Source organism: Chlorocebus sabaeus, chromosome 9 (assembly GCF_047675955.1).
Source record: "Chlorocebus sabaeus isolate Y175 chromosome 9, mChlSab1.0.hap1, whole genome shotgun sequence".
Lineage (NCBI taxonomy): Eukaryota > Metazoa > Chordata > Mammalia > Primates > Cercopithecidae > Chlorocebus > Chlorocebus sabaeus.
The window spans coordinates 127,035,097-127,052,364 of NC_132912.1; the positions used below are offsets into that span (position 1 = coordinate 127,035,097).

The 17,268-nt window shown below is 49.9% G+C and overlaps 1 protein-coding gene across 1 annotated transcript; it reads right to left on the minus strand.

Annotated features, from left to right (window-relative positions):
- Positions 1-2,717: 2,717 nt before the first annotated feature.
- Positions 2,718-7,581, minus strand: NKX1-2 (NK1 homeobox 2). Its single transcript, XM_007964344.3, has 2 exons — positions 7,262-7,581; positions 2,718-5,667 (listed from the first exon to the last, which is right to left on the minus strand). The coding sequence occupies exons 1-2, from the start codon at positions 7,473-7,475 to the stop codon at positions 4,952-4,954; spliced, it is 930 nt and encodes a 309-aa protein (XP_007962535.3). The 5' UTR covers positions 7,476-7,581; the 3' UTR covers positions 2,718-4,951.
- Positions 7,582-17,268: the final 9,687 nt, after the last annotated feature.

Genomic DNA, 17,268 nt, shown 5'->3' on the forward strand with positions numbered 1-17,268 from the left:
CGCTGGTATCTAGAGGCCTAATCCAGATTTCATTTGTTCTCCTTTACAACAGAAGGAAAACCTCCAATGTGTTGCCTTGCTCTACTGTTTAGGCTTCTTTAGCCCAGAACAGTTCCTCAGCCTCCCTTGGTCGTCTTGGTCTTCTTTCCCTTTGTATTAAGTACCTTGTGGGGACAGAGTGTAAAACTCTGTAAATATCCAGTTGCTCATGAATTATTTCTTTTTCTTTTAGAGACAAGGTCTCACTCTGTCACCCAGGCTGGAGTGCAGTGGCACAATCACGGCTTGCTGCTGCCTTGACATCCTGAGCTCAAGCGATTCTTCCACCTCAGCCTCCCGAGTAGCTGCAACTACAGGTGTGCACCACCGCACCAGGCTCATTATTATTATTATTTTTTTCGAGATGGAGTTTCGTTCTTATTGCCCAGGCTGGAGTGCAATGGTGCAATCTCTGCTCACTGCAACCTCCACCTCCTGGGTTCCAGCGATTCTCCTGCCTCAGCCTCCCGAGTAGCTGGGACTACAGGTGCGCGCCACCATGCCCGGCTAATTTTTGTATTTTTTAGTAGAGATGGGGTTTCACCATATTGGTCAGGCTGATCTCGAACTCCTGACTTCGTGATCTACCCGCCTCGGCCTCCCAGAGTGCTAGGATTACAGCTGTGAGCCACCGCACCCGGCCAATAAAAGGAATTTTTTAGTACTATTGTTACAACTTTTCTTAAGTCTACAATTATGCCAAAATAAAAGTTAAAAGAATAAAAAATGACATACCTATGACAGTACTTTCCTGATTTTTCTTGCATTCCTTATTGGTGAGATCCACATGATGAAGACTCAATGGTTCATCTTTGTAGCCCTCATAGCACCTGACACAGCAACTAGCCACTCAGTAAATAAATTAACTGCATCTGCAAAACACACGCTACATGTATCCAGAAAATGTATATTGAGAAAATATAAAAGCAACTAATTTTCATAAAAGGTTTCAAGCAGAAAAGGGAGGAGACAGATTAATTTAAAACGTACCTTTTCCTCTCTCCAGGGCTACAGGTAAAGGATGGTAATTGTCTGCACCACACTTAGATTTCCTTTCAAAAGTGTAATCAGGCCCAGCACGCTGGCTCACGCCTGTAATCCCAACACTTTGGAAGGCCTGGTGGATCACTTTCAGGAATCGAAGACCAGCCTGGCCAACACAGTGAACCCCTGACTCTACTAAAAATACAAAAATTAGCCAGGAATGGTGGCACACACCTGTAGTCCCAGCTATTCAGGAGGTCGAGGCAGAAGAATTGCTTGAACCCAGGAGGTGGATGTTGCAGTCAACTGAGATCATGCCACTGCACTCCAGCCTGGGCGACAGAATGAGACTGTGTCCTTCAATTAGGAACACCACAGATCTGTCCAAAGAAAGGAGAATGCTTTAAGAGTGAGAATCCTGCCGGGCGTGGTAACTCACACCTGTAATCCCAGCACTTTGGGAGGTCGAGGCGGGTGGATCACAAGGTCAGGAGATCGAGACCATCCTGACTAACATGGTGAAACTTCATCTCTACCAAAAAAACAAAAAACAAAAATACAAAAAAATTAGCCAGGCCTGGTGGCAGGTGCCTGTAGTCCCAGCTACTGGGGAGGCTGAGGCAGGAAAGTGGCATGAACCCGGGAGGCGGAGCGTGCAGTGAGCCGAGATCACGCCACTGCATTCCATCCTGGGCGACAGAGTGAGACTCTAATTGTCTAAAAAAAAAAAAAAGAGTGAGAATCCTTGGCTTATGCCTGTAATCCCAGTACTTTGGGAGGCTGAGGCTACTGGACTGCTTGAGCTCAGGGGTTTGAGACCAGCCTGGGCAATGTAGTAAGATCTCTTATCTACAAAAAATACATAAAAAATCAGCCAGATGTGGTGGCAGGACCCTGTAGTGCCAGCTACTTTGGAGGCTGAAGTGGCAGAATTGCTTGAGCCTAGGTAGTTAAGCCCAGCCTAGGCAACCAGACCTTATCTCTACAAAAATTAAAAAATAAAAAATTAGCCAAGCATGGTAGCATGTGCCTATGGTCCTAGCTACTCAGGAGGCTGAGGTGGGAGGCTCATTTGAGCCTGGGAGGTTGAGGCTACAGTGAGCCTTGATTGTGCCACTGTACTCCAGCCTGAGTGACAAAGCAAGACCCTGCCTCAAAGAAAAAAAGTTATTACTATAAAGATAAACACACTGAATTAATTTCTGCCCATAAATTGGATTATGGTTCTCTCAGGGTAAGAAATGCTCTCCAGTCACTGCTATAAATACAGTTCCTTGACTATGTGGTTTCAAACAGGGATCTAAAATGGTAATATTTAACATCAGAAATCTATGACCAGCAGATGGCTGAAGTCTGAAAAGTTACCAATCAGGCTGTTTTGGGGTATTAAGAACTTGTAAGGTTAAGGCTAAGAAGTTAATGTCCCAGAAATCTAATAGGTTGGTGTTGATGTAATTAGCAGCCACTAACTCAAATTCTGTGAAGATGCTTTGCTTCTGCTAAGAAAATGGCCTGAAATGTGTGTCTGTATATACTGCACGCAAATATAGCCACTCTGGGTATATCTAGCATGGGTCTGAAATGGCTGAGCAAAGGAGTGTTAGTGTAGAAATATTCCCTATTTAGGGATTGCGGGGAGAAGGGGAGATACATATATACTTATTTTAAAGCTTTGCTAATAGAAAAACAAGGAATAATGAAACAAGAAATAAAAATGAATGCATTACAAAAAGAATTTATTAGACAAACACACCAATAGATTGAGTCTAAGGATTTGGTTGGAAAGCCACTGGGCCTTTTAAAGCAGCGGAAATCCAAAGTCACACGCTTCAAGCATTACTCTGCAACAATCTGTGGAAACCAGAGGGTCAGGAATTACAGCACCGTGCTAGGCCACGAACACATCAGCCTCCCACCTCCCTCCCTATTCCCTCTCTTCTACTGAAGTCCGTGATTCTGGTACCTGAGAAGACTGGAATGAAATGTTTCCCACTTATTACAGAAATTCAGCGTATTTGTTACAGAGGAATGGTCACACTTGAATTGTCTGTTTAATATGGGATATTGCTTTTGAGAAACCAACGAATAGTTATTAAAGGAGTGTTTACCAAAGGGTAAGGTAAATATTATCTAGTATAGTACCTGCATTTTTAATCTCATCTGGCACCAACTGTCTTTTAGAAAGTTACAATGTGTTGTCTGGGGGACATTCTTCTTTAGAAGGAAAAGAGTCTAATTAGTGGATATTAAGTAATTAAATAATATATACTATCAAACCTTATGAGAGTCACATGAACCATAAGGTCTTCATTTAATTTGGGAGAAATGGGGAATATTTTCTATCATTCCTGATGATAGAACGAGCTATTTCAAGATCATAGTAATGGAACTGCAACCCATAATGCCAAACAGTGTGCTTTACTTTGAAGCCATCGACCACTAAATTTGATTGTTAGTAGCATAGGCTACCAACAAATAGCAAGGAATATGGTATCCACATAGATCTCAGCTGACCTCAAGTAATCAAAAGTGAGAATGAAACATACATGACACAACTGGGGACCTCTGGGTTTCTGAGATGTGGGCTACAAGATTATATTAGGTAGAAAACTAAAGGAAACGTATCCCAAGGAAAAGTGGCAAGGGAATTTCGCAGAACGAATTTTTTAAGGGAGGTAATAAAAGCAGCAGTTAAAATGCATGTCCATGTATCAGGTTCCTGGAGGTGAATCCAGTAGGAACATGACAGCTCTTCACACCGAAGTATTGCTTTCATGGGCCCTTACAGTCTCCACTTGTTCACCACTGTGGAGAGTCTGTTTGTAGTAAGAATTGTTCTCAAGTCAGAATCCTAGATGAAGATCTAAAAATGTTGAGTTTGTGCTTTTAAAAAACAGTTCAGCTGTCCACATGTATTGTGTGCTGGTGGAGCTAGCTCTTCCCCAACTCGGCTCACTATTGGGAGCCCAGGAATCCCTGGGACAGGCAGAGAAGCCAGGACTGAAGTTTTAAAGAATCAGCTACTGCAAATCAAAGTAGGCAGCCTCATGCATAGACTTCCTGATATTAGTTGAGCCATTGCTGCCTTCATTATCATTTTTATGCCTTTGGGGCCACTGTGTGGTTTGGTCCAAGCTGTTCTCAAAACTTGCAGTGCAACAGACCTGTGTCTACTTTAGCAGGTGAGTCTAGCTACACATCAAAGTCACCCTTCCTACCACAAACTTCCGGCCTACTCAGAAAACCAAGGTACCCCCTCCCTCAGGAATAACCTGGGGAGGTTATTTGGAACAAGTATTGCGCTCCAGTCCGAATCTTAAGTAAAGATCTAGAAATGCGGAGTTTTATGCATTTTAAAAATAGTCGTTTCAGAATGGCCGTGTGTGCTCCAGGACCAAGCTTTCCCCAGCCTCGTTCAGGATTTGGAAATCTCTGGGTTTGGGCTGAACCATCCAGCATGACGAGGGGAAGCTATCAGTTGTGAACAGAGACTGTTTCTCAGCCTTTGATGAGCCAGCACCTTTAAAGGTTCCATCCTAGCCGCCAGCAGCTGGCAACCAGGGCGTCTCTGCTCTCCGTGTTTCCCTCCTGGCATCTTGGTTAGCCCCGGGCCGAACACCCAGGGCCTCAAAAAATAGCCCCTGAACTGAATTAAACCTGACCCACAGTGAACAGCAAGGTCCAGAAACCGCAAGGTCTGGGGTCAGCCTCCGTCCCCAGACACTCTGAAGGATAGCAGATCCCTGACCCCGGTGGCTCGCGAGGATCGCAGGTGCCCGCGGCGGGCAGAGGGGCGGAGTCTCAGGCCTCTGGAAGGGAAGGGGCGCGCTGACACCCGCGCACCTGCACCCCAGGTGGAGGAGCCGAGGGCACACGACGATGCCAATCCCTCGTGAATCCCGCGAAGGAGGGGCCGGGGGCTCCTGATTCATAGGTGCGGGGCGTAGAAGGGGGTCAGGTAGGAACGCCCGAGGAACGGCGCGAAAGGGCTCCCGGGAACGGCAGCCGTCAGCGGGAAGGAGGGGGCGGCCGGGAAGAGGACGTTGGCCGCGGGGTAGGAGGGGAAAGTCTGGAAGGGCAGAGCGCCGGTGCCGGGAGGGCCAGGACTGCCCCCTGAGCCGCCGCCGCCGCCCCCCGCCGCCCCTGGCTGGGGCGCGCCACCCCCAACCTGCGCCGCGCCGTCGGCACCCGGGTTCTGCTTCTTCCACTTGGTCCTGCGATTCTGGAACCAGATTTTGACCTGCGTCTCGGTGAGGCTGAGCGACAGCGCAAGGTTCAGACGCTCGCACACGGACAGGTAGCGTGTGGCCCGGAACTTGTTCTCCAAGGCCACCAGCTGCTCGTAGGTGAAGGCGGTGCGCGCGCGCCGCGGCTTGGCGCAGTTGGGCACCACGCGCCGGCGCCTGGGCCGCGGGGAGCCGGGAGAGCCCGGAGGGGACCCCACAGGGCCGCCCCCGCCGTCCTCGCAGGGCTCCCCAGACGCCAATGCCCCGGCCGGGGCGTCAGGTGAGCGCGCTGGGCCCGGCAGCAAGCGCGCAGCCCGCTCCCGCCGCCGCGGCCTCCCCGGATCCTCCGCATCCTCCTCCTCTTCCGCTTCGGAACCCTCCAGGGGGGACGCCTGGCCGGCGCCTGGGCCCGCAGCATCTAGGGGAGAAGGGGTCGGTGAACAGAAGCCTCTCCGGGTCCCCAAACCTCCTCCTCGTCCTCCCTAGAGCAAGCAGTTCTCCCCGCAACCCAACTCCGGGTGCTGCTCCTGTCCCCACATCGCGCTTCCCTCAGGCCGGACTGCACATCCTTGCCAGCGGGTTTAGGGGAATGGTGTCCTCTTGCCGTTTACAAATCTGCCATCAAATAGGCGTCCAAGAAATGTATGCTAAATGAATGAATGACACTCCGCATTAAGAAAAAATAATGACCTTATTGGGTGACCATATCGGGAGGTAGGATCATTGTATTAAGACATCTAGATGTCAAACGCCTTTAGGGCTGTACCTTCCCCAGACCCTGGAAGCCTATTTTGGTCTAGGACTCCTAGCAATTAAAAAAGAAGTTATTAAGCTCTCTGCCCCACCCCACCCCGACCGCCGCTTTAAAGTGAAATTCCCTTTCCCATCTTCTCTCTCCCGCCGTGTTAATAGAGTTTCAGATTTGTGCGGGGCCGGATCGATAGATGTCATCTATTAAAGGTAAGTTTTAATCGAACAATATTAGGATCAGACAGGGAAAGGGGGTTTGAAGTCCGTACCTGCAAGCTGCGGGCAGGAGATATGCAGGCGCCAGTAATAGAATATCGATCACGAGGGTGGGGGAAGGGAGCGCGGCCCCTCGGAGAGAAGATCCGAACAATTACCAGGCCGCTGGCCCGGGCCCACGTGCGGCCGCCAGAGGCGCCCCGGGCCCCAGGCAATCACCGCCAAACTTGGGGAGGGGAGCAGGGGGCTGCGCGGCATCCAGCCTCCCCGGGGACCAGAGCCACTGACCCTTCAGGGAGCCGCCTTTCCCTGTCTGATCCCACGCTCCACCCAGCAGGACTCCTGCTGTCTTCCGTCCTTCCTTCCAGCCACAAACTTTCCCAACCCCTTCATCAGGTGTCCGCCAGCGTTGGGAGTAATTCAGAAAGGGTTTCGAGAAGAAAGTACCAAATGTTTCCCAGCACCTCATCCGAGCCCCGCCCCCAGCCCCAGTCAACAGTTGGGTCTGGGGAGCTTGAGAGCGTGGGGCAGCCCAGCCCCGCAGGCATCTCCAGGTGGCACCTGACCTCTCTACTTACCAAGACCCCCGGCGCAAGCCTTAGCCTCAGCTCCTCCATCCATAAAATGGAGGTGATGTTAATGATGCTGTCCAACTCTCAGGTTCCGAAGTTTTCATCACCTTTATCCCAGCCCTTAGCCCAGGTCCTAGCACGTGGCAAGCGCGTTAAATGCCCAATAAATGAGTAAGCCTGGCAAGGTAGGCGCCAGGTAAGTTAAGTCTCCACCGCGAGCATCAGAGCTGTGGTGCGGGTGAGCTTGGAGGGTGAGCAGGGATGCAGCAAATCCCTGTCCCGTAATGCGGGGAGCCTCCTCTCTGCCTCTATCCAGTTCCGAGGCGGGGGCTACACTTCGCACCCGGTCCCGTGCGCCTTCTCTCTTTGAGGAAGACGCCGTTAAGGGCCACTCACCGGGCCCGAGTGTTCCCCCATACACTCCGCAGTGTTGGGGCTGAGGCCGCCTGGGGCCGGGGCCACCTTGCATCTTACCAGGGGTCTCCAGCTGTCGTACAGGGTCCCTGGAGCTGGCATCTTTCCCCGCTTCGATCTCCGCCAAACTTTTCCTGGCTTCCCGGGGCGCCGGGCGCACGGCCGGGAGCGCTGCGCGGGTGAATTTCTGCGGGTCCAGGATGTCCAGGACGGAGAAAGAGATCTTGTGGTGGGAGGGAGCCGCCTTGGCCCCGCCGTCCTGCCATGCCAGCATGCCCGTCGCCCGCGGGCCGGCGGTCGGCGGCGCGGGGTCGGGGATGGCGCCGCTAGGGCTTGCCTCCGGCTATGGCTTGGCCGCAGCTCTCCAGCCGGGAGCCGGGTCCGCGCGGCCAAGTGAAGCTGGGGAGGGGGGCGGGGAGGCGGGGCGGGGAGAGCGGCGTAGGGGGCTGCGCTCCGATTGGCACCGGCGCAGCGCCGGCCAGCCTCGGGACTATCCGGCGCTGTAAGGAGGCCCCTTGCCTGGGCTCCAGGAAGCCTCCGCGCGCCCGGTGCGCGTGCCCGCGGGGACAGTGCAGTCGGCTCCGCGCGCCTCCGCCCAACCCTCTGGGACTCTCGGAGGGCGTCACGTAGACTTCCATCCCGGGGATCCCTTCCCCCGACACACACACCTCTGTGACTTGAGTTTGTGCCCTTTCTCCGGCGCACCCGCCTTAGACTTGGGGATGCAATTGAGGCCAGGACTGCTTACTTCCAGGGAATGCTCAGCGCATCTCCTTCCCCGCCAGTGAATTACTGTAATAGCTTCAGACCCGGTTACCTCGGAGGTAAAATCCCTCACGTTCTCACAGTTTAGAGTTCACAAAACCTTGAGGTTTGCACGATCTCTTTTGATTCTTTGAGCATCCCTGTGAGATGGGCGTCACGTGGCACAGACCACTGTCCCCGTTTTAAAGATGAGGAAATCGAGTTTCAAAGGTAAGAAGAGATTTGCCCAGAGTCACTGTGAGTTGGTGACAGAGTCTGGGTTTGGACCTGGGTCTTCTACTGGACTGGTCAGTGCTTTTTTAGTACGTCCTGCTATCTCAGAAACGGAGGGAGAAAATCCCGGACTCTCAGTCTTTTGCTTCCACCCAAAGCTAAGCCAGAGGCCAGCAAGAGGTTTGGAGAAGTGATGAGCCCCCACCGGGATGCCTGCCGCTTTGGAAACCTTAGTGGCTTCAGGCACAGAGCCAAGTGAGATGGCTGAAGGTGTCTGCCCTGGTTTGCTATGACCCGGAGCACAGCCCTCGATGGACAAACTTCAGGCCTTCTCCAAAGTCACAGGTTCGATCATTTGCAACAGAAATTGGATCTGAGAATTAGGTTGCATCTCAGACCCCCATTCCCTCCCAGCCCCAGAAGCAGAAGATTCAGAAATGCCTGTCTGGTTTGAATTTAAGGTCAGAGAAGAGAAACAGTTGAAATGGCCCTCATCTGCCCCACCAAGTCCCCTGGGAAGGTGATCACCAGTGGTTGGAGAAGCTTCCACTGACCACACTCATCCTAAATTTCTTCTTTTGTCTCTTGGAGGGCACACAGCAGTCTGTGAGCGCTAAGCATTTGTTTCAGGCAAATTCTGAGACTTCTCCTAGTGTTTGGCTCAGAACCACCTCTGACACTGCTGTTCCTTTCTTCTCTGCCCCATGGGGTTTCCAAACAATGACTTGGCAATTAATATTGTCTGAGCAGGTAAGGAGTAGGAAGAGGAGGAGAAACCTTCTCATTAAAGTGCTGGGGGCTGCTAATCCCATCTGTTATTGAAGAGGCATCCTTAGAAGCCAGCTCCTTGTAGCTTTTCTCATTCAAACCTTGCTGCCCCTCCCAGAGGTGGTCACTGTATTCCCTGCGGACTTTAAAGCCCTGCCGAAATTCAAGCCAGCTTCAGTCCTAAAGTGGAGATGGATTGTGCTTTTAAAGCTCAGGAGAGGAAGTGCCTTTCCCAAGCCCACTGGACCACCTCCCACGAAACGGACTGCACACCATGTGAAAAACCCAAAGAAAAGATGGCCCTGAAACTAAAAAGTGGTGCCCAAGAACCTGGACTGCAAATCACAGAGCCTTCCTGAAATACAGATAGGGTACTTTGTTTTCTGTTTTGATAACGCTTTCTCACCCAGTTCTCGATTTTTTTTTCTAATCTTCTTTTTTGTTTCTTCCCCTTCACCCTTTTGATCCTAGCCGCTACTTCTACCTTTTCCCACCATGTTTACTTTTTTTTTTTTTTTTTTTTTTTTTTGAGACAGAGTCTTGCTCTGTCACCCAGGCTGGAGTGCAGTGGCGCGATCTCAGCTGACTGTGCAACCTCTGCCTCCTGGGTTCAAGCAATTCTCCTGCCTCAGCCTCCCGAGTAGCTGGGATTACAGGTGCACGCCACTGTGCCTGGCTAATTTTTGTATTATTACTAGAGACAGGTTTTCAACATGTTGGCCAGGCTGGTCTTAAACTCATGATCTCAAGTGATCTGCCCACCTCAGGCTCCCAAAGTGCTGAGATTACAGGCATGAGCCATTGTGCCTGGCTCATGTTTACATTTTTAAATGCTAAGGTTCTTCAGGGTAGTTAGTAATAGGTTTCCTTAAGTTAGCCCCAGATGGCAGTATGTGGCTTCCCACTGTCCCTCTTATTCATTCTCCTGTAAGAAACCTTGAGACTCTTTATTTTCACAGGATGGTGGGCATTCCAGGGGCCACCCTATACCTTGAACCAGAGGGTCAAGGGAGGCCCAGACGGCCAAGAGTAACCCAAACCCGGATCATTTCCATTGTACTCCATAGATTACCTCAAAAAATTTTGTTTAAATGATATGACTCATCTTTCCCTTGAGGTTCACGGATGTTAAATATAGGAAAGGAGCTGAAAAAGGAAGAAGCAACAAATTGGAGAAAAAGCCAAGAACGGTAGAGGCCATATTCCTTAAACCTGTGAATCTTTACAAACTCCTTATTTTAGTGATTTTCTATTTTGCTTGCCCCTTATTTTTCTTTTTTTTTTTTCTTTTTTTTTTGGGGGGGGGGTGGGACCGGGTGTCGCGCTGTTGCCCAGGCTAAAGTGCATTGGCGCGATCTCAGCTCACTGCAGCCTTCACCTCCCGGGTTTAAGCGATTCTTATGCCTCAGCCTCCTGAGTAACTGGCGAGTAGCTGCGATTACAGGTGCGTGCCACCACGCCCGACTAACGTTTTGTTTTGTTTCAGACAGAGTCTTGCTCTGTCTCTCACACTGGAGTGCAATGGCACGATCTTGGCTCACTGCAACCTCCGCCTTTTGGGTTTAAGCAATTCTCCTGCCTCAGCCTCCCCAATAGCTTGGATTACAGGCACACACCACCATGCCTGGCTAATTTTTGCATTTTTAGTAGAGACGGAGTTTCACCAAGTTGGCCAGGCTGGTCTTGAACTCCTGACCTCAGGTGTTCCGCCCGCCTTGGCCTCCCAAAGTGCTGGGATTACAGATGTGAGCCACCGCGCCCGGCCTGCACACTTGTTTTTGACTCTCCATGTCCCTGCCGAGTTTCTGCATCTCCATAGCTTGCGTGAACATGTGTCCCTCAGCGGCCACCCATCTCCATTTTCCTTGCCCATTAAGCTCAAGCACCCACCAGTGGCAGGCAGCATGTCCTAAGATGAGGGAGTCGATCTTTTTAAATTTTGGTTTGGGGTCAGGTGGGAAGGCTATATTTTCAACTCAGTTTTCACAAGTTAGTCTATGAGGTGTTCTTTTGTTTGTTTGTTTGTTTTTTAGGAATGCTTGCTGTGCTTGGCAGCCAGAGTTCAAAGCTCTGGTAAACGCTAGCCTTTAATTGTAAATGACCTCTCCAGCACCAAGGGACATAGAGTCCGGTAAACTAACGACGGACTCTGCTATTTGTGGCTTCCTTCTAAAATCTAGTGCCTGCCCTCTCCCATCTTATAGACCAATTTGAGATGAAGAAGCACATCTTGGGGCAGGTGGCTGAGGTACTGGGAAAAGGGGTTACCCACAGGCTGTCTGGCAGATGAAGTTTCCCTGTTTGTCATCAAACTGTCTTATGAAGCTGTCTCTTTGGCATATATATCCTGCCCTGGGGGCTGGCTCAAAATGCAGGGTTTTACCTGGAGAATTTCAATTGCATTTTACTTCAGGAACATAAGATTTTATCTAAAATGCTTTAACACGGCTCATAATATTGCCTGCCCCCACCCACCCCCCCACACTCCCTCTGCATAAACTGCAAATTCTTTCCATTGTTAACACTATTCATGGCACGCAGCGGCTCTTCAAGGCTGTGTTGGAATTATAAGCACCTTTGTTTGTGGAATACCTTGGGAAGCTTGGCACCATTGATTTGCATCAGTGCCTCCGGAATAGCCTTTGCCTCCTCCTTAAAGATACTATCTAAACTGTGAAATTCATTAAATAGCCCCAGAAATGGATCAGGTTATTTAACACAACATCCCTAATGGTGCAATATCTCAGCTGTCTGCACTGATAGTGAACATTGTCTTGGATAGTGTTATCAGCCCAGGACACCCGCTATGAATATTGATCCTGAGCTTGTTACAGGCATCACTTGCCATCAGGACAGGTCAGGGTTGGAACCCACCTAGCATCAAAGCAATTTAAAGACAGCACTCAGGCAGAATTTTAATACCCAGGCTGGAAAAAAAAAAAAAAAAAAAAAAATCAACTCCATGCACAGAGGGAGGACTTGCTAGATCTGGGTATATTTTATAGAAATACCGTGGGTATAAATACACATGTGAGGATGTTAGCGAGCCAAACACATGGCCAAATTGTACTGAAAGGGATGCTCATTGCCTCCTGGTCTTTTACAAAACAGGTGGCCAGAAAAAAAAATTACCTAGGACCTCCTCCTCCACTGTTCCCCATGTTGAAGAATGTATCCTGTTCTTTGGGTAGCAGGTTTCTCTTTAAGTTGGATGAGTAAGAGAGGACATTTCTATCCCTCCGGTGTTGATGGGAGACCCAGTGGAGTTTCTTGTGTGCCATCTATTGCCTGCAGCCAAGTACTAAGCATGAGCATTCACATTACCTCGTGCTACAATGAACACAGAGATCAGAAATACCTGGCCAGGCACAGTGGCTCATGCCTGTAATCCCAGCACTTTGGGAGGCCAAGGAGGGCAGATCACTTGAGGCCAGGAGTTCAAGACCAGCCTGGTCAACATGGTGAAACCCCATCTCTGTTAAAAACACAAAAAAATTAGGCCAGGCGCGGTAGCTCACACCTGTAATCCCAGCACTTTGGGAGGCCGAGGCAAGTGGATCACGAGGGCAGTAGTTCGAGACCAGCCTCGCCCACGTGGTGAAACCCTATCTCTATTAAAAATATAAAAACTAGCTGGGCACAGGAGTGCACACCTGTAGTCTCAGCTACTCGGGAGGCTGAGGCAGGAGAATCGCTTGAACCCAGGAGCAGAGGTTGCAGTGAGCTGAGATCATGCCACTGCACTCCAGCCTGTGTGACAGAGTAAGACTCTGTATCCAAAAAAAAAAAAAAAAATTAGGCCAAGGGAGGCCAAGGCAAGTGGATCATGAGGTCAGTAGTTCGAGACCAGCCTGGCCAACATAGTGAAACCCTGTCTCTACTAAAAATATAAAAACCAGCTGGGTGCAGGAGTGCACACCTGTAGTCTCAGCTACTCGGGAGGCTGAGGCAGGAGAATCGCTTGAACCTGGGAGGCGGAGGTTGCAGTGAGCCAAGATTGCACCATTGCACTCCAGCCTGGGCAACAAGAATGAAACTGTCTCAAATACAAACAAACAAACAAACAACAACAACAAAACAAATGCAGAGCAGAGCGGAGAAGCCACAAGAGACAGGCAGACAGGTGGGCTCCAGCCGCTGCCACTGTTGCTGACTTCTTCCTAATGCTGGTTGTTCCATTCCGGGTTCCCTGGGAGCCTCACTGCATCCCTACAGTACTATTTCTTCTTGAGGGCTTCCCTGATTTACCCCACGCAGACTGGAGCACTCCTTCCCAGTTGTTTCTGGGGCACGCTGCCATCATAACCCTTGATGGACGTCTCTTGGTTTTGCCTGATCTGAGGATCCACTCCCCTTTTTCTGGTGTCTGTAGTTGATTTTGCTGAGACCCCCTGGGCCCCCACCCTTGTATGTGGTAGCGATGGGACTGCCAATCAGGCCCCCCAACCTTCTTCTGGCCAAGAGGTCAGAGTGAGCTCCTGCAGAAGTAGAGTCCTACTAGCCTCTCTCCCGGGAGTATCTGAGTCAGAGTGACACGCTTCATTGTGGCAGTGGTGCCCAACACGAAATAATCTGTTATTTCCCACTCTTGACACTGACAGTTCCAGTACTTGCCCGGGTCTCGTTGTTCAGCATTTCCTTTGATTTTGTAAATTGCCTACACTCTACCCAACCTTCTCTTCCCCTCTGCAGTTTGGAATTCAATTAGCCAGAGTCAAGGAACCCTGACAGGCACAGCCTTTATCACACTGCCTGGCATACAGAATCTGGTCCTTGGATTGTCTTAAAGTCAGGGAGTGCAGAGCATACATCCCTGTGCCCATAGTACCCTGGTGTTCAGTAGGTTGAAGACTTGAAAGCAATAAATGGTGGCCTAATAGCACAAACCCAAAGCCCCACAGTTTGACTAAGATGTATTGGAAACCCATACCTTAAGAGACCATATAGGCTGAAGACAAAAATTGGATCAAGAAATGTTTAGGTGTGGATATAGGTTCATAAGGGGTCTGACTCCCATGCTGAGCATCCGTGTAACTAGCTTATGCTTTTATTCAGGTCATCCATGCTAGGTACTATGTTCTTTATAAAGAAAAATGCAGGGGCCAGGCACAGTGGTTCACACCTATAATCTCTGCACTTTGGGAGGCTGAGGCGAGAGGATACTTAGCCCAGGAGTTTGAGGCTGCAGTGAGCTATGAGTCATGCCACTGCACCCCAGTCTGGGTGACAGTACAAGACCCTGTCTCAAAAAGAAAGGAAGGAAGGAAGGAAGTGAGGGAGGGAGGGAGAAAATAAAAATTCAGGCGTAAAACAGCCATGAATTTAACCCCACATGGCGTTTCTGACACTGGTAGACGTGTTGCGGTATCTAGCCTCGAAAGATGGCCACCCCTAATCAACCATGCTGCTTAGTGCTCATGCCCCTGTGTCATCCATTCCCACACTGAGCCTGGCATGGCCCTGGGTGACCAGTACAACATGACTGAAGTGACTCTGTGACTTCCAAAGCTAAATCACAGGAAGCCCTGCAGCCTCTACTTTGTTCCCTGGGAACACTTGCCCTTGAGACAGCTCCTCTTTGACTCTTGCTGTCATGCTGTGAGATACACAAGCCACACGCAGAGGCCATGTGTAGGACTCCAGAAAATAGGCCACATCAACTGACAGCCATCTTCCAGGTTCCCAGGGCCACCCAGACCTCCTGAATCTAAACCTATGTTTTAAAAAGCCTTCCAGGTGAATCTAATGCACATTAAAGTTTGAGAAGCTTTTCTTTTTCTTTTTCTTTCTGACAGTCTCGCTCTGTTGCCCAGGCTGGAGAGCAGTGGCGCAATCTTGGCTCACTGCAACCTCTGCCTCCCAGGTTCAAGTGATTCTCTTGCCTCAGCCTCCCAAGTAGCTGGGACAATAGGCCTGTGCCACCATGCCCGGCTAATTTTTATATTTTTAGTAGAGATGATATTTCACTGTGTTGGCCAGACTGGTCTCGAACTCCTGACCTCAGGTAATCTGCCCGCCTTGACCTCCCAAGGTGCTGCGATTACAGGTGTGAGCCACTGTGCCTGGCCTGAGAAGCGTTTCTATTATCAATGGTGCTCCGATTTTTTTTCCACTATAGCCCATCTCAGTAAAACAGAAGATTCTTTGGCTCATATGGGCCTCACTTGGTCTGGCCTCACTTTCCAGGGAGATGGACTTTGATAATAAGAAAGTTCTTGGTGACTGGTGGGCACCTGCTACTTTTGCCTGTACCATGTTGCTTCCTTATTCCTCTTTCACAGTGCCCTGCTTTTTTGCTTTCTTTTTACTTTTTCTTTTCTTTTCTTTTCTTTTTTTTTTAAGCGAAGTCTTGCTATATTGCCTAGGCTAGGGTGCAGTGGCCATTCACAGGTGCAGTTGCAGTCATGTACACTATAGCCTCCAACTCCTGGGTTCAAGTGATCTTCTTTTTTTTTTTTTTCTTAGATGGAGTCTTGCTCTGTGGCCCAGGCTGGAGTGCAGTGGTGCAATCTTGGCTCACTGCAACCTCCGCCTCCCGGGTTCAAGTGATTCTCCTGCCTCAGCCTCCCGAGCAGCTGGGATTACAGGTGCGTGCCACCACACCTGGCTAATTTTGTATTTTTGGTAGAGATGGGGTTTCACCATGTTGGTCAGGCTGGTCTTGAACTTCTGACCTCGTGATCCACTCACCTCAGCCTCCCAAAGTGTTGGGATTACAGGCATGAGCCACCACACCCGACTTCAAGTGATCTTCTTGCCCCAGCCTTCAGAGTAGCTGGGGCTTCAAGTAGGTGCTACTGCGTCCAGCTAATGTACCCTGCTTTTTGCTGGGGGGCTTTTCCTCTCCCTTTCCTTCTGGTCATGGTGGAACTGTAGGCATGTGCCCCGCCTCCAGCCCTGGTAAGGGCACAGGTCAGGTTGGAACATGACAGTATCACTTCCACTGGAACACATACAATGGGGGACACTGACCCAAGAGAACCAATCAGAATTCTTTCTGGAACAGCCAGACCAAGTTGAGGAAAAGGATCCTCACCAGGTGGTATACCGGAGACTCTGTGAGCCCAGAGCTGATAACCAGCCATGCCTGACGATGTCCATTGGTAGACTATCTGGTTGTGTGAGCCAATAAATTCCTTTTAAATTTAAGCCATTTGAAATTTGGCTTCTGTCACTGGCAGCCGAAGAGTCCTAACTATGACAAGCAAATCTGAAAGGATGAGACATATGTCTAGTATAGCAATAGATGGTTGATGGATTCATAGTTGAGCTGAAATTCAACATGAGTTGTAGATTTGTTATAGCAGGCCGAAAGCTCAGTCAGTGTGTGTGCTTCCTGGCACACTATAGTGTTCATGTACCATCTGACTAGCTCTGGCCCAAAAGATGTAAACTAGAGTCTATTGGACCAGGGTTCCAGGGAAGCTTTTGCTTTCCGGGTATAAAGGGTAAGACTTGGCTGCCACATGCCCTTTTTTCTTTTCTTTCCCCTCCTTCCTGCCTGAAATGCAGTCATGATGCCTCGGGTGGAGCAGGAATCTTGTGAGCATGAGGGGCAGGCTGCATGCCGAGAGGGTGGTGGAGCAGAAAGCAGGAGGCAGCCTGATGGTCCTGGGAGCTGTTGTCCCATCCAGGGTTGCCTCCCTCTTGGCTTCTTGATATATGAGGAAAAGAAAAATCTGATTTGGTTGAGCAACTATGGCTGGGTTTCTGTTACATGCAGCCAAATGCAACCCTAACATAGACAATGCCCTACATTCATTGCATCCCAAGAAAAGCCTGGAATTCTCAGATCAAGTTTTAGCCTATCAGTGGCCCATACTTAGAGACTTGCCCCCTTGGACCAACTTGTCATTTTTCAGGTGAGGGACCTGGATCCCTGTATTTGTTTCTTGTCACTACTGTAAGAAATTACCATACACTTAGTGGCTTAAAACAACAGATGTATTATCTTACAGTTCTGGAGGTAAGAAGTCCTAAACTTGAAGTACCAGCAGGGCTGCATTCCTTCTGGAGACTCTAGGGGAGAATCCAGTTCTTTGCCTTTTTTAGCTTCCAGAGGCCACCTGCGTTTCCTGGCCCATGGCCCCTTTCTATTCAAGGCCAGCGGTGTAGTATCTTCCCATCTTTCTCCTGACCTCTGCTTCTGCTGTCACACCTCCTTCTCTGCCTCTGACTCTCTCCTGCTTCCCTCTTTCCCTTAGGAGGACTCATGTCCTTACACTGGGCCCACCTGGACCATCCAGGATAATCTCCCTACAGGAGCATAGGCTCTGCAAGATCTAAGTCCTTTCTGCCATGTCAGGTAATAGATTTAGAGG